Source organism: Emys orbicularis, chromosome 8 (genome assembly GCF_028017835.1).
Source record: "Emys orbicularis isolate rEmyOrb1 chromosome 8, rEmyOrb1.hap1, whole genome shotgun sequence".
In the NCBI taxonomy this organism is placed as follows: Eukaryota; Metazoa; Chordata; order Testudines; family Emydidae; genus Emys; species Emys orbicularis.
Genome location: NC_088690.1, coordinates 107218607 through 107246297, shown reverse-complemented (window position 1 = coordinate 107246297; position 27691 = coordinate 107218607). Strand labels below are relative to the sequence as shown.

Here is a 27691-nt window from a genome sequence, read left to right as displayed (position 1 = left end):
AACCAGGACTACAAGGGGAGGTGATCTGTGCCCACCTTGAGTGGACTCTGGTACTGGAGGAGAAGAAGTGGGACTGGATTTCTGTCCCTGCCTGGAGAAGACTCTGGAGCGGAGGCAGCCTCTCAGCATGGAGTCTCTGTGCCCAGCGAGTGGGAACTTGCAAAGAGCCCATGCAAAGAGGTTTTTTCCATTCCTTTCTTTCACGACAAGTGGGGCCCCCCCCTGGCCTGCACTCTGCTCCCAGGGCGTGTGACTGGAGGGCACTGCTGAGATTAGACATCGCCCCCATGGGCCCTACTCTGCTCCACCCTGGGCGGGAATAGGGGAGGGACAGCCACAGCCAGAGGCTCTGCCCCACCACCAGCTGCAGTCCACGGCGGGGTTTACCTGACACCGCCTCACCCCGAGGTTCTGAACTCACCCAGAGTGCAAATGGCCCCTCTTAAGAGCAACCTACAGAGGACTGATTTATCACAGATCCAGGGCCAGGTTTGACCTTTCTCTGCCGTGCACAGAAAGGCCTGGGAGGGGGCAGGTTGGTTTGTTTTATAACATGGGGTTTCTTTTCCCTAGACTCATTTATCAAGAATGGCCAATCTGGTCTTCCCTTCCCAGAGGTGGGACGCACGGGCACTCACACCCCTCCAGTGACAGGGTGGGGTTAACAAAGACATCCTTTCTCCACAGTGTTCGTGTGTCATTGGAGTTAAACAGGATTAGCAACAACAAACAACACCAACAACTACTAGCCTTGTTCTCCACTGCCTTGCTCGCTGATGCCTGGGCAAAAGGAGTGCAAAGTGGGTGCGTGTCGCAGTCTTTACACAGGGGTCAATGAGTCATAACTCTGGGCGGAGGGCCCCCAGGCAGGGTGGGGCAGGCCTGGAGCAGGGTAGGGTCCGGGCAGCTGGTCCCAGACACTGGAGAGCTAACACACACATTCATTACACAGCTTGCCACACTGAACGAAAATCTCAGCAACACTGGAATTCTCAGCAGCGTTCTCCTGGAGAGGCCAGGGCGTCCCGTGGGATGCTGGAAGGTCAGCAGCTCGCAGCTGCCTCTAGAAAGGCCTGTTAACCGGCCCGAAGTGCCTAAGTGCAACTGTGCAAGTTCAGGGGTGCAGTCCCCCATTCTCTGCTCCCCACCGGGTTCGTGGCCTCCTCACATCATGGACTCCTCTTCCTCCTCGATCTCCCTGTCCACCTCGATGGCTGTGTTCTCATAGCTGGTAATTCCCCCATACTTCCTCATGTGGACCATCAAGGGTTTGGGGGACTGGCTGCCGGCCAAGGTAGCCACGTACATGCCGGTTCTGTTCTCCTCCAGAGAAGGGCCCCAGTCCATGGCTGGCCGGCTGGCTTGCTGGATTCTCTGTGGGTGGAATCAGGAGATGAACAGGGGTGTTAGAGAATCACCCGCTAAGGCTCAGCAATGGTGACAGATCACCAGTTGAGCTCTTCATACAATGCCCCACCACCCACTGCTTTGGACTAGACTCATTCCACAGCTACTGTCAGGGCATCAGAACCAACGCGGTCTGTAATCACCTGGAGCACCAGACCATCTCTAGCCAGCCCACAAGGGGACGCTGTAATCACATGGGGCACCAGACCATCTCTAGCCAGCCCATAGGGGGGCGCTGTAATCACATGGGGCACCAGACCATCTCTAGCCAGCCCACAGGGGGGCGCTGTAATCACATGGGGCACCAGACCATCTCTAGCCAGCCCACAGGGGGGCGCTGTAATCACATGGGGCACCAGACCATCTCTGCTGCCTGGGGCCGCTGTGTGTTTGGATCATGCCATTAACGCATCGGGCACTTTGCTCACTGCTCATTGGTTCTCAGGGGTAAAGGCACTCTCAGGAGCCGTGTGATCAGCACCCACAGGGGCTGCCTGTCTGCCCAAGTCCTGCAGCAGTGGCCGGAGGGGAGCTCCCTCCCCGCAGACCTGCCCCTCAAAGGGCTGCTCAGCTGGGCAGCTCAGGGGTCTGAGCTGCTGTGCTCTTCCTGTCAGGTCATGGCCTGATGCACCTGAGGACTAATCAGCAGGATGAAAGGCTTTGGGGGAGGCAGCACTGGCTGGGGCGGTGTAAGGAGGGGGAGGGGCTTCACCCTTCCCACTATTATCCTCACATCTGTGTGATGAGAGCAGCAGGGCTCAGGGGACACCAGCCTAGTGCAGGAAAATCACCACCCCCACCTGCCAGAACTGCCATTGCTTTCATGAGTAATCACCAGCTCACAGCTGCAAGCCACCAGCAGAAGCTTCTGCTTGCACAAGAAGAGGAGGGGCCACTCAGGCACAGAGGGCAGGGATTGGCTGAACTACCCTTCCATTAAGGACTGGAGAGGTGGGGATAGCCTTGTCCCACGGCATGATGGGAAGGCAGTTCAGTATAAAACCCCCAGCAGTGTTCTAGCCAGCTAGCTAGTGGAGCTGTTTATGGTCTAAGGGGAAAGGGCTGAATAAAGTGGCTGTATTTGCTATGGTTTGTCCTAGGGGCTGTGGCCCTGCGATGCAGTAAGTAGGGACTGATAGGGAGTTTCCTTTTATTTTATTAGTCTGTATTAGAGATAGGACCAAAGCAAGAACCCAGATTCATCCCTCCCTTGTGGCCAAAGCTGTAGAGAAGCCTGGATCCGGGTGTAGCTTTGCCACTGGAGCTCTCAGTTGTGTGTTTTTCCTCTGTCAGGGAAAGAGGAAATTCACTGACGGAATCAGACCTTCCCAGGATATTTACATGGTGCTATTTTGGGAGTGAGCTTGGTCATTTAACCTCAAGGGAGCAGGGGTCTGCCTCTCTTTGCAACAGGGCCTCTGAGAGCCTAGCTGGGTTCCACACTGGCACGGGGCACAAGTGAACTGGCGTTCTGAGCTCTAATCCTACTCCCTAGGGGGTGTTTGTCTGTCTCCCAGAGCCACTCGTCTCTGCTTCTGGGCAGGCAGGAAGGGTGTGGGCTTCTGGAGTATGTTAACAGAGTCAGAAAGGCCGTGGCTATGGCTTAGTGTTGTTATCTACAACATGAACGGAGTTCCTGTCAACAGGGAGGGAGAATGCAGCAAAATGTACCCAGGAATAGCCGAAACTTCAGAGCATCAGCCAGAAACAGCTGATCAGACTGACCCCAGCTACTGCCAAACCTGGCTACCTGAGCCCATCCCAAACACAGCCATGGTCCTTGGTAGGAACATGTGCTCAGTTGTTGCCCAAAGAGGTTGCTTTGGGGGCAATAGTGAGCCACAATGGGTAATGATTATCTGACACTGCGGAGCCTTAAGCATGGCTCAGCATTTGGACAGTTGTAGGGGAGTCCCACATCTGACCGAGTTAAAGGCATTTATTTTTCTGTTTCTTCCCCTTTTGTTGTTCGTCACTATATGACGATAAAGACAAGGGCGAAGTACTACACTCAGGAAGGAAAAATCAAATGCACTGGGCAGCAATGCTGCTGAAAAGGATCTGGGCTTCTGGTGGGTCACAAATTGAAGACGTCAACTGTATAATGCGGTGGCAAAAAAGGCAAATGTCCCTCAGGGCTGTATTAACAGCAGTGTCCTATGTAAGACTGCATCCAGTTTTGGGTACCACGCTTGAAAATGATGTGGAAAAACTGGAGCGAGTCCAGAGGAGAGCAACAAAAATAAGATGTTTAAAAAACCCTGATGTATGAGGAAAGGTTGAAAGAGTTGAGGGTGTTTAATCTTGAGAAGAGAAGGCTGCGGGGGCATGTAACGCTCTTCACGTATATAAATGGTTGCTCTGCAGAGGACAGTGATCAATTTTTCTTTATGTCCACCAAGGGTAGAACCATAAGTAATCGGCTTAGTTTGCAGCAAGGGAGATTTAGGTTAGATATTAGGAAAAACTTTCTAGTTACGAGGACAGTGAAGTCCTGGAACAGGTTACCCAGGGAGGTTGTGGAATCTCCACCATCAGAAGTTTTTAAGGACAGGCTGGACCAACGCTTGTCAAGGATGGTCTGGGTTTACTTAGTCCTGCCTCATCCCAGGGGGATGGACTAGATCTCTTGAGGTCCCTTCTAGCCCTACTTTTCTATGATTCTGTAACTCAGGGAACAGAGAGGCTTGAGAGAGCTGTATATGGAAATCTGTACCACCTCTTTATACCTGGCTGTAGCTTCTGCCATCAGAACTTCACTTTCTTGAGGCAAATCTAGGGTGACCAGATGTCCTGATTTTGGAGGCTTTTTCTTATATAGGCACCTATTATCCCCCACCCCTGTCCCAATTTTTTTACACTTGCTATCTAGTCACCCTAGGCAAATCCACTGATTTACACTGTTTGAATTGCATAGCCCACGATATTAATGTCACAAAACACGCCTAGAGCTGCTGGGCACTTCCCTTATGGAGCTGCAAACACACACGGGTCTGTTGCCTGCTGTCTGCTGTGCAGCATGCACCAGGAATCCACATACAGCTCTCCCCAGATACGCTGCCTACATGCAAAATAGGGGCAAGCTCCGGTGCATCCATGCCCCCTCCCTGCACGTGGGCTGCATTCGGAATCTGTGCACAGGCCCCATCCATGTGTGAGCCACGAATAGTGATATCACGATGTGTTGCCATAGGGCCTGGCAAAGAAGTGAGGTGGGGCCTGTTTCCTCTCTGGATTATCATTCCAGTTCTGCATCTGAAATACGCATGACTTTGTGATGTCCCCTGCAAACCACTAGAGGGTGCCACACACCATTGTAAATACACGGGAATATGCTGCCCTGTACACCAATTCCCGGGATTCGTGGACAGGGAGGGTGGGATGAGAACCCGTGCTTCTGAGGTGAGGCCTTTGCCCTTGCTGAGGCAGATGCATTAAATCCATTCTGCAAAGGTTAGACAATCTAGGCATGCTGGGGCCCTCAACTCCTGACCATGCAGAGCTGTTGGGGGAGCTAACAGACCCGGCCCCAGCCGCGGTGAGCCTGGAGAGCGGAAGGATTGCCCTAGACAGGCGGCAGTGAAAAGCTGCAGGTTGGGCAGGCCGTGAGGTAGCCCAGTCTGATATGATGCTCAATTCTCAGCCCTCACCTGGGGACAGCCCCAGGAGCCGGCCCCCTTTTGACCTATGGCTAGAACGAAGACTCCAAAATGAGCAGGAAGGGGGTTGTCTTTTACCAAGCAGGAACCAAAGACCAACATTTCATGATACAGAGAAACAGTATCTAGCAGTGGGGAGAGCTGGGGAATGCAGCCAAGGGAAGAGACGCCCTGGAGGGGTAGAGTCCCCTCCCTTTTTACAGGCTGCCACCCACGTCCATCTGCCACTTACCTCCCACAGCGTCCCTTCTTCTCTGAGCACCGCGACCACCATCCCTGCGGGGATCATCAGGCAGGAAAACAGCCCCATCAGGATGCCCAGGACCTCGGCCCAGTATGGGAAACGGTAACTCCCATACTCTGAGAGCTGGTACTTGACTATATTGTACACTAGCAGGGCCTGCAACACAGGGAGAGAGTCAAAGGGATGAGTCCTTCTTGGGGCTGTGTGACCCAAGAGCCCCTCAGTGCCAGCTGGCCAGGGGGTTACAGGAATGACCTGATTCTGGGATGCACATTCTGGTTCACCAACGTCTCTCAAATGAAAGCCAGCGTCACACCGGTCACTAATCTCTTTGTGAACTGTATGTACAGGTGCTATGCAAGGAGTTATGTGTACACACAACATGGCCAATATGTTCTTAGTTTGTATCACAGCAGAGGGGGAGAACCAGGTTTTTTGCCAGACGAGGTGTTTATTCACCTGTCCCTCTGTTGGCTAGGCAAGGTGGGTGAGGTAATATCTTTTATTGGACCAACTTCTACTGGTGAGAGAGACAAGCTTTCAAGCTACACAGAGCTCTTCTTCAGGTCTGGGGAAAGTACTCAGGGTGTCATAACTAAATACAAGTCAAACAGAGGGGTAGCCATGTTAGTCTGGATCTGTAAAAAGCAACAAAGAGTCCTGTGGCACCTTATAGACTAACAGATGTATTGGAGCATGAGCTCTCGTGGGTGAATACCCACTTCGTCAGACCCACGAAAGCTTATGCTCCAATACATCTGTTAGTCTATAAGGTGCCACAGGACTCTTTGTTGCTTAAGTCAAACAGAGTTTAGCATAAATAGTTAGCACATATTCTAAGGGCCCATTCAAGGTGAAGTGGCCCATTAACACCTCTGCAGTCACAGGACAAAAATCAGGGGGGAGGAGGGGACTAGTGGGTTGCAGATTGTTGTAATAAACCACAAATCCAGTGTCTCTCTTCAGCCCATGACTTGTAGTGTCTAGCAGAGTTGTGAATTTAAGCTTCCAGGCTCGTATTTTGGAAGTGTTGGGCAGGTTTCTTTGGAGGATGAGGACTGAGAGGTCAGATAGAGAGTGATCGCTGTGTGAAAAGTGTTCACCCACAGGCAATATGGTGGTTTTGTCTTTTATCATTTTCCTGTGTGAGTTCATTCAAATGCATAGCAATGACTGGTTTCCCCTACGTAGTTGCTGGGGCATTTATGGGCTGGATGAGATATGCCTATCACAACATATGATGTATGTGGGGAACTATGGATCTTGACTGGTGTGTTATGGAGATATGTCTGCAGGTCTGATCTCTGTTGGATGTGAATGAAACATTGTAGCTAACACAATGGATGCCCCTTTACATACAAAATTATTGAAGAGGTGTGATGTCAATAGAAGAGCAGCACACAGGAAACACAAGCCACAGGGGTTATCCTGTCTCTGAGGATAGACAACAAACTCTGGGGATGTAAGTAGAAGTCAAAGAAGACACCCCTTTATCTTGCCCCTAGGAGGTAAACGGGCAGTGCTATTACATTAATGAAATCAGGATCGCAGCCTAGCTGGGCTGAAGATGTTGCAAAAGGCTTTGGGTGAGATAACATTTCTTAGACAGGAGGCTAAGCTGATAGTTGAGGTTAGTCTCTAGAAAACGGGCAATGATTTTGTTTCCAGTTTCCTGACTCACGATCACTTGAATCTTGGCGCTTTGATAGTAAATGCATTGCAGTTTTCACTATCAATGTATCTCAGTGCAGTGGTGTGAAGCGAAGTACTGGGCCTGAGTTGAATCATACACGCTGGTGTGGACACTGTTCCTTTGGGGATGGCAGACCTGGTGTTTTTGGGAGTGTTCAGTGAAGAAGGGGCTGAACGCTACGGGGAAACGCTTCAAAGGGGCTCGGGAGCTGGGGCGCACCTAATGTTAACCTGCAAGGCAAAGCTAGGGCTGGCACAGCCCAGAGCAGAGCGCTTGGGTGGCTAACAGGCTGGAGATGTCAGGGAGCAGACACCCAGTTAAGCACAAGCAAGACTCTCTCATGCTGGCAGCAGGGGGGTAACAAGGTGACTCCCAGACCTAGCTACCCCGAGGACCATCGCAGGCCGGCATCCAAAATCCTCTGAAGGTTTCACACCCAAGCTCAGCCCTAGAACTTAGTGACTCCCTCCCCCGATGCCCCCAGGAACCTGGGTTCCCCAGGCTGGGATGGGAAGGGGCTACATAGACCCCACCAAGACAATGCAGGTTGGAGGCCCATGCTGATACGAGGGTGCAAGGACCATTCCATGCTGCTGGCTGAGAGGGGGAGCCAGGTGACTTGGGAAAGATTTTGTCCCAGCGGGACTAATCCAAATGGTGCTGAGACCATGACAATGGGGCAGGACAGAGTAAGGGAAGCTCAGCAAACGTCAGCAGGGTCACACCAGTTACCATCATCATTGCCGGGGACAGGAACATCCAGCAGGCTTTAAAGTACAGCCCTGGTTGGAAGCCCAGCATCATGTGAATATCCCGGCAGAACCGCTTCATGCCTAGAGAAAGGAGGAGGAGATGGCATCAGAAATCAGCCAGCAACTCTAGCTGCGGGGTCTCTTGGCGAATCCCCTGGCTCCATAGAGGCCTCCACCTGTGGTGTGAGCTCAGGGATTGGGCTGTGTCAGCCACGGGGGCTGAGAGAGCCAGCAGAACAACGGCTGGGTTGTCTCCTTCTGTATCACGTGACTTTCTCGGCTCTGCTAGGCGAGCAAGGAAGGGGTTAAACGTAGCTATCTGCTACCATTGTGACACAAATGTCTCTGGCTTGATCTGGAACTTGCATCCAGCTGCATCGACACCTGGGAAGCAGCAAGAGCCTGGAGCTGAGGTGTCTAGCCCTCTGCCATGGGGTTCATCTGCACAAGATGGAAACGACACCTCCTGCTCCAGTTCAGACACCCACTGAATCGACGAGTTTCTCCTCCCCAGCTCTCACTTCCATGTCCTTGTTGCTTCACAAGCTTTTGCATGAACCTCTAGATGTTTCACCACATGCCCTGCTCAGGAGAGTCCATGGAGGCCAGTTCCCCTTACCATAGACACGTGTCACCACCAGGCAGGTTGTAATCACCACCACCATGAGTCCAAACCCAGCACTGTAGTCATCCAGCAGGACTAGCCAGTACATCCCGCCCTGGAGAGAGAGAATCACAAGCAGCCAGACCCTCAGTGAAGGAGCCGTTATCGCCAGAGCTGGTCAACAAGCTCCCACCCCTGTTCCCTGGCCTTTCGGGATGAATTCTCTTGTGCCCCTTTCCTGGTCACATTTGGGAGGCTGAGTTTTAGGGGCCTGAATATTCATGGGAAGCGAATGCCAGTGTAACCATCCTGTTTGCATGCTCGTCCAATCAGGGGACAGAAATAATACCACGCCGCATATTAGATCAACTGCAGCTTGGATTTTGAATCTCAAGTATGGAATACTCCCAGCGAAATGTTAATAAACATGGGCTCTGCTGATTGGATAAATTATTCCCTGCGAATGATTCACTCTGCTCTGATATCACCTAGCCTCTCCACTCCCATGGCCCTATCCGGTGGGACACTCCATCCATTTCTCTTCCCGAGCCCCCTCCCACTCAGTCATAGTCACAAATGATCATGGATCTGACAAACGTCCCCATGTAAATCCTCAACTAAATGAGCACTCAAACACCAGCCAAAGTCGACTCTGACAAGCCGGCCCATGGGACAGATTGCCTACCTCTGTCGTGAGAATGAGCCCCATCAGGTACATGGCGATACAGATGATGGCTGAGAAAAAAGCCTTCTTGGGCCGCAGGTAATAAGGAAACTCATCTGTCACTGCGGTAACAATGGTCTCCATGAAGGCAAACTGCATATAAGGGAAAACAAGCCACTCTAAGCCAGTGGGCTGTGCGCTGGGGGGGGTTAAAGTACTTGGGTCAACATGTTGTGTCCTTACCTGGCTGTCCAGGCCCAGGGTCAGCAGCATGAAGAAGAAAAGGAAAGACCAGAGTGGAGAAAGAGGAAGCATCGTCATGGCCTGGGGGTACACCACGAAAGCCAAGCCGGGACCTAGGGGACAGGCAGAGGATGGGACAGTGAATGGGATCGTCCACATCAGACCGCTGGGCAGGCGGAGGGAGTGTGCCAGCCCAGGAAGGGGATGGCACTACTGGGGCAGGACGGAGAGGTGTCCTACAAGAGCAGGCAGGAGGTGTTCCCCTGCATGGGATCGAGCAGAAGCAGGCAGGGGCTGGCACCGTGGGAAGGGGCAGGAATCCAGGCTTTTTAATGCTATTTTTTTTTAGATAAAAGGTAACGATTGCCTTTTCTTGATCAGCAAGAGTGTCGCGTAGTGCACGGCAGGCAAGTAGAGCCCTCAACAGCGGGCACCTCGTCCCCTCCCTCCTGCCTGGGAGGTCTCCCCCTATCACCCACGGCCCAGGTTTTCTACACAATTGTTCGTTCCCCGCAGCCTGGGAGATGCCCTGGCTGTGGTGGCAACGTCTCCCCAGCAGGGGGCACTGTAGGGGAGGCTACACAAGGGGGTGCTGCTAAATTGCTCATGGCTTCACCAGCCTCCCAGTAGGAGGCCCTATAGGGACGCACTGGCTGGCGGGAGCTCCCAGCTGGGGGAATTGCAGTAGCATGGGCTGCGGATGGAGGAGGTCCCCAGTACCTCAGTTCTCCCCACTCACTGCAAGAACGTAGGCCTCCAACCGCTGGGAGGGGGCCAGCGCGGAAACGGACGTTAGCCCTGTGAGAGGGGAAGCTGAGGGATCACAGTCTCCAGAAGCCACTAGAGCGCGACTCTCTGCCCTGCCTAGTTCGTTATCGACCTGCCAAGGCCCTGAACGAGACAGCTGAGCATGATGAATGCCCCACTCCCCCCAAACCCACTCGTCTGTATCAAGCTGCCGTTGCTACAACAGGCCGCGCTGGCTTACGGAGCAGCATGGCTTTATTCAGCCTTTTCTCTGTCCCTCCTCCCCGCCCCCGCTAACATTCCCCCCTCTGCCACCCCCGGGTGTGTCCTGGGAACGGCAGCAGCACGTGCAGGAGCTCCTGGGACCTCTCACTAAGCACCAAGGGACAGGGTTATCACTCAGGGCCCATTCCTGTGGGGCGCGTCGCACCAGCTCCTGCCCCGATGCACTGGGGTGGCTGATGTCTCTCGTAAGTCGGGAATGGGCTTTGCAGAGAGCCTGGAGGAGCGAGAAGCTGGATCTTCAGGCTGGTTATGTTTCAGTGCTCTGGCCTGGTTTTGGAGAGGTAGGCATGCTCAGGCTCTGTGTGTCCTGCTTCATCCCTCCATGTGTCAGAGCCTCCCCTCTGTAAGTAACACCATCCCCTCCTCCACCCATGGCATCTGGGCAGCGCCTGGTCCCCACCACGCTAGGCAAGGAGAGTCCCAGGGGCAGGGCCGGCTCCAGGCACCAGCCCACCAAGCTTGTGCTTGGGGCGGCACCTGGAGGGGGGCGGCGCGGCGCTCCGGCCGCCGGGGAGAGCGGGGCCACAGCCGGGCTCAACCGCCCTCCCCCCGGCGCTCTGGCCGCCCTCCCCCCGCGCCCTCCCCCTCTCGCTGCCCTGCGCTCTGGCCGCCGGGGGGAGAGCCGAGCCCCAGCCAGGGTTCGCCGCCCTGCCCCCTGTGCTCTGGCCGCCGGGGGGAGAGCCGAGCCCCAGCCGGGGCTCGCCGCTCTCTCGCCGCCCTGCGCTCTGGCCGCCGGGGGGAGAGCCGAGCCCCAGCCGGGGCTCGCCGCCCTGCCCCCTGCGCTCTGGCCGCCGGGGGGAGAGCCGAGCCCCAGCCGGGGCTCGCCGCCCTCTCGCCACCCTGCCCCCGGCGCTCTGGCCACCGGGGGGAGAGCCGAGCCCCCGCCGGGGCTCGCTGCCCTCCTCCCAGGGCTCCGGCCGCCCTCCCCCCGCAAGGGGGGGGGGGGCGGCCGGAGGCTTTTTTGCCTGGGGCGGCAAAAAAGCCAGAGCCGGCCCTGCCCAGGGGCTCCCAAGCCATCTCTCTTGCATGGCAGAATGAGGAGCTGGTATCACACCACCAAACCGCCCTTCTCTTCCTCTGGGCGTTCCTTGCGTTCTCTGACACCTGCTGTGGTTTTGTTTCAGTGTATGGCTCCTCTGGTTTCACAGGTGTCCAAGGAGACGTATGTCCCACCTGAGCCCAGATTCCTCCCTGGGGCTCCCTGAGTTGGCTCCGGCTGGTTTATCAACCTAGATCCCTTTGTTACCCGTCCTACCAGACCGTCTGACACTTGGGCAGCAGCCCGGACTCATTGCAAGGGAAGGAGCGATGGCTCCCTGCACATGGGAAAGGATAAGGGCCTGATGACTGCACCAGAGGCACTGCTCTGGGGCCTTCTGCCTGCGCTGGGAGGGGGAGAAAGAAAAACGACTGGGAAACAGCCACCATTAAATGCTGATTTCAGGCCCCATTAAGTGGCCACCTAAACTGTGCTCCCAAATCCTGAATTCGCGGCTGGACACTTAGGCGCCTGCTTCCCCGTTTTGCCCCGGGGAGTGCCCATTTGTGCACGTAATGAAGGCAGCTGCTTCTGATCCCCAAACCATCTCCAGGAAATGGCAATTCACCGGGAGCTTAGGCTGGACTCGTGGATGGGGAGAAGGAAGACCTGGGTTCTAATGTCTGCTCGGCCCAGCTTGCGTGGCCCACTATGTCCCATTTCCCCCACCCACCAATGGAGGGTAACACCGCCCCCCTTCGTGATGTGCTTTGAGCTCCTCCAGTGAATGGCTCTTTATCCGTGCAAAGTCTCATGGTGATTATTGTTTTCAACGATCACACCTGAGTCTTATAAAGCACTTATAAACCTGCCCCATCTACATACACACCCCAGCCTACATACATCCCCACACACATGCCTGTATTCACACACACACACACATGTACCCGCTCACACAACAAGAAAAGAAGGAAGGAATTACTATTTTTTGGTCTGACCTGCTTTTGCCACTTGGTTAACAGGGATGCCCAGCTCCTGCGACATGTAGCCCAGGACGGAGAAGATGGCAAACCCGGCCAGGATGCTGGTGATGGCATTGCCCAGGGTGACTATAAATGTATCCCTGCAGAACAGACAGCAGCTGATCTGAACGTGTCCCCAGCAGAGCCCGAAGAGACAGCACTGCTGAGAGCTCACATGGTTTCCAGAGGAGAGAGAGGAGGCAGCTGCTGACCGGGGAAAGACCCACTTTTGGGGCACAAGCTGGCCGTCTGCTCCGAGCTGAGATGGGTTCCCCAGTTAGAGAGGGGACATTCTCTTTTCTCTTTGCCAACGTCTGCATTCAGGAGCCTGTGGGGAGCTGGACTTACAGAGAAACTAAAAGTGTGGAGACAACACTGGGCAACTTCCCAGCCTGCTTTGGGTTTTTATTACTAATATCAGGGAAAATCAATGGTGGGGGGCAGTAAATTCAGCTGGCTCTCAGCTCAGCTCGGCTGTGAAACACCCCTCTCAGCACTCCACAAGGCTACCCGTTCGTCAGCGTCTGCCTGGGGCCAGAACCAGGCTAGGGAAAGCAGCACTCAGTGCCTAGCTCGTGCAAAGAGAGGGGCCCCTCTTGCATGTGTATGGGGATGTGGGTGTCTCTCCTCACAGGTTGCCACTAGGTTCCATGCATCCCTATCTTCCTGCTTGTTTCTTGCCTGCTTCCTTCTTGTTATCCACCTTATCCTGACCCGTCTGTTCCCTTTAAAGAGAGAGCTGGTGCTTACCCGTTGGTGCCCCATGATATGCAGCTTCCATTCCGGGAAGAGAGTTTGTACCTAACTCTAAGGACTCCATTTGAACCCCACTGTGAGCGTCACCCTGAGGCTCGCCTCCATTTCCTGTGTGAAGACTAGAAACCCACCTGTAAATATTCTGGTGGAAGGTGTTATAAGACGCGAAAGTGAGCAGTCCCCCGAAGCCCACCCCAAGGGAGTAGAAGATCTGCAGAGCTGCCTCTATCCACACCTGAGAGGGAGAAACAAGCAAGAAAGGAGTGGAAATCTCAGCTCCATTCTCAAGAAGACAGCGCTTTCCGGGACGGGATTTCCTCTGCTCCAGACGGACATGCTGACGCCTTTTAACGAGCATATCTCCACTCTAAGTCTGCATCGCCAACACTGATTCCATCCAACACGGGTCTCCTAGGGTCAACTGAATGCAGCTCCCATGGGCTTGCTTCACAGAGAACTACCAAATGCTCCAGTGGACTCCAGCCCTGACCTGGTGGAACCACCCTAGGAAGGTGTTTGGAGTCCATGCTTGGACTTCTCCACCTGCTCTGAAATGGAGACCCCATCGGAACTGGAAGTACCCACATGGAGGAGGGAATTCAGTCCTTATTGATTACCCTAGGCTGCTCCACCAATGGGCCATCACCGTAAGGGAGGGAGAAGGGAATCAGTCCATGGGCTTCTTCACTGGCCTCCAACCCAAAAGCAAATGGTGGAGAAGAACTGCATTTGGCCTCTTTGTTCGTGCATGCTTGGGCTTCTCTGAAAGTGCAGGGTGTCCTGGGCTTCCTAACAGTTGCTATTCATGCTGCTGCTGTGTTTGCCCTACTTTATGCTGCGTGGTGAGATCCTGATTGCTGGGATCAGGCTGGAAATGATTTCCTAGGTTTTCTTTCCTAGGCAGGAAATGACTTTGCATCTTGTTTGCCAGCCAGTCGGCTGGTAAGAGTGGTAATTAGAGCCACTAATAACCAGATTGACCTACTGTGGCATTAAACGTCCTTATACAATGGAAACTTTTCTTTTACGCGCATGTCAGATTTGGGGATTTCCCTGCTTCACAGATCTGCTTTGCTTGTCATCATCACTTGAAAGCAGCTGCCAAAAGACTGGATCCCAGCCTGATCCAGGTAACTGAACCCCACTGTATATTAAAAGTGCCCTGTCCCCTTCTCACCTTGGAAGACAGCAAGTGATCAAACTGGGGTGTGAGGTAGAACTTGATTCCTATCCAGGCCCCCTCCAGTGTCACGCCACGAATGAGCAGCATGATCAGGATGAAGTAAGGGAATGTGGCAGTGAAATACACAACCTGCGGGAAGAGCAGATGGACCTGAGTTGAAGCTTCAGCAAGACCTTCTCTTACCGCACTGACGCACAGAGGATCTTTGCCCACCGGACAGCACCGCAATCACTTGCAGAAGAGGCGTTCCCTTTGGGGAGCGTCTCTGTTCAACTAAAAGTCTGCTTTATCTTGCACCTCACTGCTGTGTGGGTTTATGATCTGGGCAACACAACGTTGGATGGGTCACTGTGATGTATCCATGCAATTTACTGTGGCACACGGCCATGCTAATTTCATCGAAAGCAGAGATGTGTAATTAACTACATTCTAGCCCTGAATACTGGGCAGGCATTTGATCTGCAAACTACCACCCTCTCCAAATTGTGCCTATTGATAGCCATTATATTTAGCAAGAGAGCTAGTTATTCTAATTGATATTTCCAAGATATAGATACACAGCCCCCCCCCCCACACACACACACACAAATACTGTAGATCACGGAAAATGACCACTTAACCTCGCCAGGTTCATTCTCGTGAAGCAAAAGACAGAACTGCAGGAGGAGAATGACTCCTGGTCTTACCTTGCCGGAGGATTTGACTCCCTTGAGGATACAGAGGTACACAATGACCCAGGAGAGCAGTAGGCACAGGCACAGATTCCAGCGGATTCTCCCAGGATCCCCGATCCCAGAGCTCCCTTGGATATGCAGAACATAACGACTAGGGCAAAAGGAGACCCATTAATAAACAGGCAGCATCCTCCCTTCAGCAATGTGCCAGGGACCAGAGCTCCTGTCTGAGATCCCATACTTTATGCTGCAGCATCTTAGAACCTGGATCTAGCTTTGACTCTGCCAATAAAAATGATACTGAAAATCCCTTTGCACAATGAGAGCCAAGGGTTTGATTCCTGGGCGGGAGGAGTGAATTCCTGACCACACGTTAAGGAAATGAGAGGTCCCCAGGGAAAGGCTGGTTTTTAGCTTAATTGTCTCAAACACCACAAATGAACTATTTTGAACATAAGAACGGCCATACTGAGTCAGTCCCTCTAGCCCAGTATCCTGTTTTCTGATAGTGGCCAATGTCAGGTGCCCCAGAGGGAATGAACAGGACAGGTAATCATGAAGTGATCCATGTTCTGTTGCCCCTTCCCAGCTTCTGGCAAACAGAGGCTGGGGACGCCATCCCTGCCCATTCTGGCTAACAGCCATTGATGGATCTATGTCTACATATGCTACATGTTCCATTCTCACAAGCCCGTGTAAATTAACCCTACTGCTGGGTCACATGATCATTTCATACCATGGGAGACTCCAACATGGCCAGAGAGCGCAGAAGTTCTTGACCTCGCAACTGAGAACGTCTCTCCCACTCCTGCCCCCTGCCAGAATGGGCACTTGGGGTGGCATGAATTTTCTATGGCATGGTCACCCAAGTGTTTGGACCCTCACTAGCTACCAAGTGCTCTGTGTCTGGAAGGGTGGAAAGGGGACATTGCAAAATGACATCCAGGGGTTTTGTACAGCCACAAAAGCTATTCAAATTCCAGCCTTAAAGAGTCAAAGAACAGAGAGAGAGAGGCACACACACGCGCACACACACACACAAAGAGAATGACTGCGTTTAAAATAGACAGTGGAACCATCGCTAATGGTCATCCACTAACCAGGGTCACCCATCCGATGTAATGGCCAGTGAAACTTCAGTCCCTGCAAGTGGTTAATCTCATCTGACCATGCAGCCACCTGTTAGAACAGCCAGCAACATACCCAGGCCATTGGTGGCTAACAGGTTCCACTGAATCAAAAATACACATGTAACAAAGTCCAATTACACACAGACCGGACCAAACCCAGGCCCCTCTTGCCATAACCACATGCCCCCCCTACCACCTAAACAACAGCTTCCTGTATCTGTGAGTAAATAGCAAACTGTTAGATAGTGGAGCCAGCCATGAGAGAGCTCCATGATCCCAAGTGCTAAGCTGGCATATAACATATACGACCACTGTCTCAATGCAGTGACGCAGTCCAGGCTGTGGTGGGTGGTAGGAGAGTGGTGAAGCACTGGAATGGGTTACCTAGGGAGGTGGTGGAATCTCCATCCTTAGAGGTTTTTAAGGCCCGGCTTGATGAAGCCCTGGCTGGAATGATTTAGTTGGGGATTGGTCCCGCTTTGAGCAGGAGGTTGGACTAGATGACCTCCTGAGGTCTCTTCCAACCCTAATCTTCTATGATTCTATGCTGGATAGTGCTGATGACAACAGCCTCATGCCTCATCATGCACTTGGAGAATGTGGGTGCCCATCAAGCCATAGCGTGTGTGTGTTTTAGACCCATCGCCATGGTTCCTACACCAGTCTCACTCACTCCGACCCCCACCCGGCTCTGTCCCGGTCTCTGGCTAGCCTCCTTACTTCCAGTACTCCTCGCTCGGGCTGACGGTGTTGGTGATGTTGAATGGGATGGCAGCATTCCCTGCCTTGATGACCTGGTGATCCAAGCAGAGGTCGGTGTTCCACCAGTTGCCGCAGTGCTCCCAGGGCAAGTTGCTTGTCAGGGATGCGAAGAGGTAGAAGAGCACATAAGCAATGATCATGTTATAGTAAATGGCCACCAGAGAGACAATCAGGATCGTGCCCATCCCGACACCTAAGGGAGGGGAGATGTAAACACAGCTCAGTGTGACGGCAGAGAGACAACACCCAGTCATCTCTCCCAGGAGCTGCTTAGCTACTACAATGCTACCACTGACATCCTAGGGGCCCAGTCCTTGGTACAAGGAGACCAGCTGTTAGGAATCTAAAATGAATCTTAAACCACAGCCATGAGCTAGGTCAAAGCTGAGCTCCTTGGACAGACTGTGCAGGAACGAACAATAACCCACCATAGGAGGGGATGTTGCATGAGAACATCAAGGACCTTCTAACAGGCTCATCGCTTTCCTGGCTTTTGCTGGTTCAGGCCTAGTGCTGAGAACTCCGCTCCAGCCACATCTTCCTGAGATCGCTTTGAAAGCCACAGGCCCTGGAGCAGAAATGGGATAGATCTATGCAAGGGGGAAGCTGCCCTCTAGAGTCCTGTAGACAAGTGTCAGCCAGAGAGACCCTTGTCAGAACTCCCTTTCTAAAGCTTAGCAGTGGATTGGGGGTTTGCATTGGGTGAGAAAAGTAGCGTATATGCGCATACGGATCTTATACAAACTTTAATTATTTTTATTTCTTAAATGAGTTTCATCTTGAGCGGTTTTTAAGTAACTTTTCTCTTTCAAGATGAAACTTTCAGAGCTGTGTTTGCTTTCTGGCCCAATCCCTGTATACACAGATTGTCTTATTTGCATGAAGAATGATGGCATCTGATCATAAGATGTTCATGTTTATTTTTACTTTTGGTGATGGATGGACATTGAGTTGTTGCCTAGAGTTTTTTCAATCCATTATTTTTATAGGATTTGGGGTCAAACTTTCCATAAAGTGGTGACTTAATGTCATCGCAAGTTCTTTTCACCCAGACAAAGCCCTGTCAGCCTTCTCAAAAGTGATCGTATGTTCTCTATGTCTGATATTTGAAGGTGTGGAGGGCAGCTGTCACAGGCGTACAGCCTCTGTGGTAGGCAACCAGTGAATATTTTTTAAATTGCTGGCTTAAGCAAGACTTTTCTCTAAATTGACATTAGCTGAGTATGGCCTAACTCGAACCTGACTGGACCAAGCTGCATGGCCATGCAAGAATTGAAATGGAAGGAAGGATCTCTGGCACTGAGGTAGACTGACCAGACAGCAAACGTGAAAAATCGGGAAAGGGGCTGGGGGATAATAGGAGCCTATATAAGAAAAAGACCCAAAACTCGGGACTGTCCCTATAAAATCGGGACATCTGGTCACCCTACACTGAGGTTGGGGTTTAATCATTAAATAATAATTTGGTTTCAGTGTCAAAATATGTAAAGAGCTCCAAGTTATAGATTCGACTGACTTTGGGGAAGCTCGTTAGTTGGGCTTTATAATGAAATGGACAGTCAGCTCCTTAGATGCTGCCTTAGGATTGAGAAGGGTTGATGACTTGTTGCATTCATCAGATGGTTTAACTAAATGATGATTTAATTACAATCCAATATTGAAACGACCGTGTTGCTTTGACCTTGATTTGATGGCTGCATTGCTTTATTCTTAGGTTAGTTTAATATTCGTAACAACAGCTTAGCTGTGGGGATGGCTTCTCGATATTTCTTTTTGTGCAACAGTTGTAATAAAATGTATGAAACTGACACGGAGTCCCATTTCTTTCTGGAAGTAACGTGGGGCCAGAGCGCTGGAGGACCTGGATAGATAGATGCCAGCTAGCCCACCTAAAAGCCTGACGAGCTTCCCCAATTAGCTTTTAGTTCTCACAGTTGCCTTAAAGATCAAAGGATGGCGATGCTAACATGTCTCACCGCCAGCCCTCTGCTATGAGGGCAGGAAGGAGGAGGGAGGAGAGGGCAGGATTGGGGTTGGTCACGTACCTTTAAAAAGCGGGCTTATCTTCCAGACGGCAAGTGGCCCCAGGCTGGAGAACTGGCCTAGCGAGAGCTCCATGAAGAAGATGGGGATCCCACATATTGCCAGCATGATGAAGTAAGGAACAAGGAAAGCTCCTGTAGGAGACAAAAAGGCAGGGAGGGTGAGACTGGAGAGTTGGTGCTGGGACAGGAGATCAATACAGTTTTATAAAGCTCCTGAAACCCAAAAAGTGCCCAGAGCCCAAGTCTGGAAGGTGATGAGTACCCACAACTCACATTAAAGAGTCGGTGGGGGTTGGGATTGCCTAGGACCTGTATATGTAGGGATCCCTCCCCCCACCACTGCAATACAGTCCTCTCTGCAGAAAAATGCTGTTCCAGCGAGAGTAAGCATCAGTTCTTAGGTCAAGGATTCAACGACTGGGGGAATTTCAGCAGGGAGAATGTAATTATTATCTGCTGGAGTATGGTCAGGACCCCAGGGTTAGCACCCCACGAGTGTGAAAAGTTCCGGGAAAGTTACAGTGAGCAGTCACGGCCTTCATTTTACATCTCTTCTGCAAAGATGGCCCCTCCAACAGCAAGGCACCCCTCGGCGTCATGTTATCGGGCTAGCCGGATACTGATTCAGCGGGAAGCATGCTGCCTGCTGAATCATAACCACTTACTGCAGCATCCAGGAAATGTATTAGTGGTGCCCCAGGACCAGCTCTGACTCTGCTTAGCTTTCGGAATCTGGGGCAATGAGAGCTGGGCAAATAATGCACCAGGAATGGTTTATTTCCTGTCCTTGAATTCTCTGCAAACAGACAGTCAAATTCTCCAGTTTATTCACTATTCCAAATTACTAGCAAATATCTCTCTGGAATAATTCTTCATCTGCAGGCTGTTTGCAAATACCCTACTGTGAAGATTTGTGGTGTTGTGCGGGATGGCCATATGATGATGTGTCTGTTCCTGGAATGGATGACACATGTGACCAGACAAAAGCCTGAATTTCAGGAGTCAAGTTGGCAGTTGGCACTGTTGGTTAGTTATTGCATTGCGAAGAGTGCATGATGTTTGAGGTTTCACCCGTATTCACTGAGACATTTGCAGGGACTGATTGCACAAAAGGCAAGCCTAAATGATGCAAATTTGTTCCGTAAGTGAGATGAATAACCATGGGAAATGTTTGCCAGGATCTACAGAGGTCTGGAATGGACCAACAGCAAAGTGAGGTGGCTACAGAGGTGGTGCCAAAGACCAGGAGGGACTCATAGAGTTTAAGACTATCAAAGTCCAATCCACGTTCCCATTTTAAGGTCTTCGAATAGCAGGCCCCTTGGTGTGCTGTATTGTCACACACACGGTGGGGGTTCCCAAGCATGCACTGTATATCCTTCTAGGGCATCATCAAATGAAATCATCCTCAGTCCATGGTAAGCCACTCCTGAACTGAGATACCATGCCTCACAGAAGTGGACTAGTCCACTGAGATAAATCCTAGGCTGTTTCTCCTGACCAGTCTGAAGAGAGACCCAGGCAGATGCAGGGAAACCATCTGAAAGCCAAGAATTTCCAAGTAACCGCAGATTCCCAACTAGGGTGACCAGACAGCAAATGTGAAAAATCAGGACGGGGGTGGGGGTAATAGGAGCCTATATAAGACAAAGACCCCAAAATCGGGACTGTTCCTATAAAATTGGGACATCTGGTCACCCTATTCCCAACCCTGAGAGGGGAGGGGAGAAAGGGACATAAGTGAGGCTTTATTCCGACATGAATCCCTCTCATTAAGGGGATGGAAGTGGTGCAACTGAGCCCATTAAAGAGGGGATGATCGAGCATGTACCTCCCCCATTGGTGTAAGCTCTGTACGGAAACCGCCACACATTCCCCAACCCCACACAGTAGCCAATACAGGAGAGAAGGAAATCCAGCTTCCCGGTCCAGTTCCCTCTCTCTGCTGGGTACTCCATCTCCAGGTCCCCATCTCCTTGGTCGCTGGGGGTCATCAGCAGGTCTGGAATTATGGGCTGACCGAGAAAGAGAAGAAGGGGGAGGAGGGTAAGGGAGTCGAAGAGAGGTAGGCCAGGGACAAAGGAGAAAGAGAGAATGTATAAACGAGGGGAGAAGAACGTGCGGGCCAAGACAGGAGAGAGGATGAAATGAGGGAAGAATGACAGAAAGGGTTTGTGGTGGAAAGGGAGAAGGTGGAAAGGGAAGAAGTATGAGAAACAGGATTAGAATTCATGTTGCCGAGTCACCAAGACTTTAATCCCGAGGAAGGGTCCCCTTAGAGCCCCCCGTATGGTCAGTTCCCAGAGAGCAGGATGACACGAGTGACTGCAGGAGACCCTTGGCTGTCAGTTCAGTTCAATACTATCCCTTTTGCATTTCTTCCCACTCCTGGCTGAGCAAAGGAGTGCCATGGGAACTCTCCTTGGGTGGCCAGAACCCACCTCCCAAGTACAATCCTGCCTGCTTTTCCCAACCAGAAAATTCAGAGGTGATAAAGCCAGAAGGGACAATGATTAACATTTCGTCTGACCTCCTGCATAGCATAGGAGGACAGAATGAGAACAATGGTCTCTGCGTTGCCACAGACGGTGACATTCCCACAGAGCCATGCTGGTGAAAACTGGGGTTGACCCTGCTTATATCCCTTTGCTGTGTGGGACGCTCCATGCTAAAAGTGCTGTATTTATTTCCCATGCTTTTGGCATTCCTGTTGGCTTGAAGTACAGCGCTTCAGTGATAACCATGTGCCTGGTGCCTCAGATCCCTTCCAGGCTCACAGAATCTGACCCCTGATCGGCAGAGTGCATGCTGCTATCACATGGCAGGATATTAACCCTTTCCTTTCCCCCCAGGATCTCAAAGCTATGCCACAGCTCAGCAGGATTGTGGGGCAAATCTTAAAACACAGCTAGATTTGGATACGCCCCCAGATGTCTGGCTGTTTAGCTGGAGCTCACGTCCTTTGATCTGAAAGTCTGGCTGGATATTTGGCTTTGCAATGAGCCATCCAACCCTTCCTGGTGAGACACGCTTTCCGTAGCCAAAAAGAAGGCAGATTGGCTAGAACAGTGGTTTTCAACCTTTTTTCATTGGCAGACCTTTAAAAAAATTCAAATGGAGGTGCCGCCCCCTTTGGCAATCTTAGACAAAGTCTGCAGGCCCCCAGGGGTCTGTGGACCACAGGTTGAAAACCACTGGGCTAGAAGATTACGGCTGGTCCTTATTTTATCTGAAGTCCTGCAACCAAATGACCCAACCTCCCTGACACACCATTGCATGAGATCCCTGTACTGGTATGTCCCCCAGCAAGGGCTCTCTGCCACCCGCAGGCACCACAGACCAAAGCCCAGTGACAGAATGAGGGGCTCTCAGCCTCTGCCTAGCTGCATGCTGAATAGTCTAAGCCCCCAAGCTGCAGCGTGTCTCATGCTCTGACCAGTGCTGTGATGGCAACGAGTCAGCGGAGTCAAGTAAGGCGACGGGTGTAATGGGGCCACAGACAAACTCACTGGCCAATAGAAGACACGCGGGTCAATGGGCTCACTTGACCTCCTAGTTCTAGCCTCTCCAACATGTGTACTAGGCGCTTACAAGAAAGACCCCATAAGGGTTTGGGAAACATCTGTATGAACAGCTGGCACATGGGGGGAATCTGCAGGGGGCACCTGGTCTATAGTTTAGAACCCACCTGTTTTCTGCACAGGGATGGAGATGGCAGAAGACCCAGCTGCAGGTTAGAACCCCTTTTGGTCTGCACCCCAGAAAAAAAAACCAGACCAGCAAATAAAAGGTGGCTGGAAAGCACAGTGCTGCCCCTGCCCCTGACCTCGCCAAACCCGCCCGGCACTCCCAGCAGGTGAAATGCTGATGAAGCCCCCCCGCCTGCCCCGCCGCCCTCTCTTCCATTTCTCGCCCTCTCTTGCAGCTGCCCTTTCCTCGAGCTCAGCAGCTGAGCTACAGCTGCAAAGTTCCTGCGGCTCAGTTTCCATGGAGACGAGGAGTTGTTCAAATGGAGAAAGCGTGTGTGATGTAGCCAACCTGATCATTAAACACAGACCTGCCTGGTACGGGTGGGTTTGCCCAGATGGTTATACACCTATATGCCTCACGCCTGCCTAACATGTACATACATGCACACATACAGACATACTTACACACGGGCACACATCATGCACACACATCCACACTTGCATGCAACATGGGGGGAGGGATAGCTCAGTGGTTTGAGCATTGGCCTGCTAAACCCAGGGTTGTGAGTTCAACCCTTGAGGGAGCCATTTAGGGATCTGGGGCCAAAATCTGTCTGGGGATTGGTCCTGCTTTGAGCAGGGGGTTGGACTAGATGACCTCCTGAGGTCCCTTCCAACCCTGATATTCTATGCAAATACACACCTATACGACATTGCCTTCTGGCAAACTTGGAAAAAATAGCAACCTAGTACAAAGCAGCAGCGTCCAGCAGTTTGGATAGAACTCTTCCAAAGTCTCAACAAAAAATCCAGCCTGAAGAATCTAGACTGAGACCAAAATAGTATCACTAAAAGAAAAACGCAATGATCATTGAAGACACCATTAAAAATCTACCAGTCTCTGCTGGAGGCCCCTATAACAATACAAGGGCTATATGAAAACCTCCAGAAATTCAAACTCAGAATATTGTGCAGCCCTGTTAGTACATCAGAGGAGTGGCTTGAACACAGCACTGACCACAGCAAGGAAGCCTTTCTGAAGCTGTTTAACTTAGCCCTCCGGTTCACAGGCTTCCCTGAGGTATGGTCACAGACTAATTACCCCAATACACACAAGCAGAGGTGACTTTCACTCCCAGAGGCACCTGGGTTTGCTGTAACACCAGCAAATTATTCTGTAACCTCCTTAATGAAAGATTTGACCACTAACAAAGTCAGCCAGGAGGGGTCAAGCTGGATTCCTCACTGAGAACCAACCCCCCTCGTCCCCAGCCACATCCTTGCCACCAGAGAGCACGTTCACAAATGTGAGGACTAGTAACTGGACAAGGGATCTGTCTGCTGTGTCAGTTTTTAACAAGCTTTGGACTCAATCTGGCGCACAGGGCTGAACCTCAAACGGGAATGAGTGCCACCATGTATGACCCTGTTAAATCATATACCAATCATCAAACATAACTTAAAAAGAAACAGCCCAAGAAACGGAAGCCTTCAAGCACGAAAAGGGAGCAAAACAAGTGTGTTACCTCAGGCTGACCTTTTCCATCAGGAATGATCTTGGAACTCCCACCAAAAACCTCCGTGGCATGCAGGTGATCCACTAGCACCTCTGCAAGCCAGTCGCCAAAGGCATTCATGTGACAGCTGCCACCAAGCCAAGCCTGACTCTTGCCCAATCCAGAATCAGGGACTGCACAGCCGAAGTGGAAGCCAGGGGAAAGCAAAGCATAGCTGGGCCCCGCCAGTGAGCAGTGACTCCGACCAACCTGGGACGGAGATGAACTCTCTACTGTCATACACGAAATGCCAGGGAGCGGGAGAAAGATATTCCCTCAAATTATTGCAAATAAGAAGTGCATTAGAAAACAATAAGAAAAAACTAAGCCTAAGAATGCAGACACCTGGCAGAGCTGGCGTCAGGGGACAAAGCAACCTGCCACCGGGTCAAGGAGGACAAATGGACCTAGGGGTTCAAGTCCCTATAACCCTGTGAAGCTCCATCCAGGGCAGATTGTACCTAGTTGGAACAGAGGCAACACTTGAATTAGGCACCGTTAGTGAAATTCAATAGTGACACTAAATCTGTGCTGTCCGGAGAAAGCTGGGCTTCCTCAAACGTTGGACCCGCTTCACACAGGGCCTTTCATGAGTTGTAGGGCCCAACGGTGCACAGCGCAGGGGCGTGGTGTTGCATCTATGAGTGCATGGCCCAAAGGAGCGCTGAGGAGGCCGGGGAGTGCAGCGGGACCTGATCCTGCACCACAGAGAGCACTGCTGCCAAATGACGCCAGCCTCGCAGAAGGAGTGAAGCCGGAGGGTTTGCCCCAAAGCCACTGAAATCAATGGCGGGGCTCCCATTGATATATGGGCACTGAATCAAGCCCTAACGAAGACGCCTGTAGCTAAGAACCATGTGGACGCGCTGCACTGATGATTAAGACTCTCTTGCCTCAGAAATGCCCATTCTCTGCCCAGGCCCAGCCTCTTTCTTACCCTGGCACCTGTGAGTAAGGCACGCAGAGGGGCTCTAGACTTCTTTCTGCTCTGTGCAGAGGGCTACGCCGGCGGCTTAGCCTTCCTCACAGCTTGTGCAGCCTCCATTCGCTCTTGGGCTGGATGGAGCGCAGCAGCCTCGCACGTGGGCTGTGAAACACAAGCCGAATGGACACTGACTAGCAATGCCCCCGGGAGGCTTTAAAACAAGACTTGAGCGTAAGAGAGGGGTCGGGACTAGACCGAACCCCACATCCCAGCCCTCTCTGAACTTCCTGGGACCCCCCCCAATCCCATGACTCTATAACGGGGCAAACCCAATCCCCAGCTCTGGCTGGAAATTTTGGGCCCATCTCCAGCAAAACCCAACTCAGACCTTTATGAAAACACTGTTAAGGAAAATCAGGTATAAAATCCATCGAGCGTGAGAGATGTCTTGTTTTCTGTTCCACCACAACTTCCATCCATTTCGGGAAAAGACTTAAACCCCCAACTCATGGATGGACACTGGATCAAAATCAGAGGGAAAAACTCTTGAACTATCCGAGATGTGACCCCAAAGCCAACACAGTGTAAAACCTCCCAGCAATTGTACTGGGCTCCTTGGAGGAAACTTGATTTAAGAGATAATAACAAATGTTCAAAGGTTCTAGGTGACCCTGAACACAAGGGATTGTGGAAAGGTTAAAAGGCCTGATCCTGTTATCCCCCTGCCATTGAGTTCCAGGAGAGTTTTGCCAGGATGGGGCCCAAAACATTCTGTAGCAAAACAGCATGAATAATGGGGAAAGCAATCCTGGAGACATATGTTTCCGTTTGAGCTGGTATTTCAGGAACTAAATGTGTCCCTGAATCAAAGTTAAAATGGATCTCTATCAGCCGCAGTGATGGCTCATACAGAGACTTTGGAAGGGATAGGAAAAACCTGCCTATATGAACTTTTAATGGATTTGGCAGTCACTTTGTCATCCAAAGCGTGAGAGGGAAGAGCCCAACATAAGCTGGACCCTGCACTGAAACATCAGAGGGAGGTGGGGGAAACGTAGAAAAACATCCTATATTGCGCTGGGCAGCATAAGGGGAAAAGTGAACTAGGCAGAGACTTACAATGGGCAGAGAATCATGGGTAAGGGGTGATTTTACTTTAGCTCTCTAAACAGATATATACCACACACATTATTCCAGGGAAAACCCGTGGCAGGAGGTCAGACTAGAAGATCACAATGGTCCCTCTTGTCTGGGAATCCATGAAGCCAGGCTCAATTACAGATTAGAGCAGGAGTTCTCAAACCTTTTCATGGTGTGGCCTACATTTCAATAGTGAGATGATCTCCTAACCCCCTCCCCTCCCATTCACTACAGGGCATCCCCACCTCCCCTCCCATTCCCAATCCTACAATGTCCCTTTGGTAGCTACAGGACAGTAACACCTGAATGACTGTCTAGCTGTCTTTTAATGTGGATTGGCAGCTAGAAATAAAGAGGAGCCTGAACCGTGTGACTAGCTCATGGAGGATCGGTCCATCAAGGGCTATTAGCCGAGATGGTCAGGGACGCAACACCGTGCTCTGGGTATTCCTAAACCTCTGATTGCCAGAAGCTGGGAGTGGACAACCAGGGATGGATCACTCAATAACTGCCTTGTTCTGTTCATTCCCTCTGAAGCATCTGGCACTGGCCACTGTCAGAGGACAGGATACTGGGCAAGATGGACCATTGGTTTGACCCAGTCTGGCCGTTCTTATGTTCTTAGCTAGGTCACTGCAGACCATCGGTAGTCGACAGAGCACAGTGTGAGAACCTACGTACAAGGCTGTAAATGGCACCTGTGGGATGGAACAGTAACGGTAGTACGTGTAAATAGAGAGAGAGGGGGGTGGAAAGAGAGTGTTTGTACCTCATTCATTTACAGAGAGGGGGAATTTAATTTTCAGTAGATTGAACTGTCATTATTTGAGACAAAATCACTGAAGAAATAATTATATATATTGAACAATAAGCAAGCCTTCCACAAGCGCAGCGAGTGACAGGGCCAAAGCAGCCGAGACTGGTAGAGCAAGCATATGTCTTGGTTTTACTAGGGCAGTCCTGGTTTTTCATAACATGTCCCGGCGTCTTAGGAACTTCTTTCATGGTACTTGAAATGTCCCACTTTTTCGTTTCAGCCATCAGGCTGCTTGGGCTTTTAAGAACTACAGAATATGTGGTCAAGACCAAGTTGGAATTCAGTCTAGCAGGAGGAGTCGGGCGGCGTGAGCACCCAAATGAGAGAAGGGAGAAGTAGAGCGGGCGTTCCCGACACTTGTAACGCGTTTTGTGATATGCTCAGACAGGCACTACGGCGAGTGCTACGCTAGCAGGAGCAGCCCCAGCCCACACTTCTTAATGAAGCGCACTCTTCTCTTTCAAATGAGCGTTGGGGATCTGGCGAGAGATCGGGGAGCAGGGAGCCATGGCAGAGAGAAGGGCTTGGTGCAGACAGAAAAGCACCACACGTGCCAGAGAAGAAACAGAGTGGTGGAGAAAAGAGAGAGAGCCCGGAATCAAGAGGAAGAGGGTCGGGAGGAGAGACAGAAAGCAGAGGTTTAATAGTAGGTTCCTAGGCTTTGAGTTCCAAAGGGGCCGGAGAGAGAGCTGAATGCCCAGCACCCAGGGGATGA

General features: G+C 51.6%; 1 protein-coding gene across 1 annotated transcript in view; it reads right to left on the bottom strand.

Moving 5' to 3' along the window:
* Window positions 1-1164: 1164 nt before the first annotated feature.
* Window positions 1165-27691, bottom strand: part of SLC6A7 (solute carrier family 6 member 7) — a 28520-nt gene continuing 1993 nt past the window's right edge. The window contains exons 2-14 of the mRNA XM_065409026.1: window positions 20681-20864; window positions 18850-18981; window positions 16763-16997; window positions 14925-15063; window positions 14233-14367; window positions 13187-13290; window positions 12276-12400; window positions 9267-9379; window positions 9045-9176; window positions 8375-8474; window positions 7736-7836; window positions 5299-5466; window positions 1165-1374 (exon numbers count right to left, since the gene is read on the bottom strand). Of these exons, the coding sequence (XP_065265098.1) occupies window positions 1165-1374; window positions 5299-5466; window positions 7736-7836; window positions 8375-8474; window positions 9045-9176; window positions 9267-9379; window positions 12276-12400; window positions 13187-13290; window positions 14233-14367; window positions 14925-15063; window positions 16763-16997; window positions 18850-18981; window positions 20681-20864 (1878 nt within the window). The remainder of the gene's footprint in view (window positions 1375-5298; window positions 5467-7735; window positions 7837-8374; window positions 8475-9044; window positions 9177-9266; window positions 9380-12275; window positions 12401-13186; window positions 13291-14232; window positions 14368-14924; window positions 15064-16762; window positions 16998-18849; window positions 18982-20680; window positions 20865-27691) is intronic.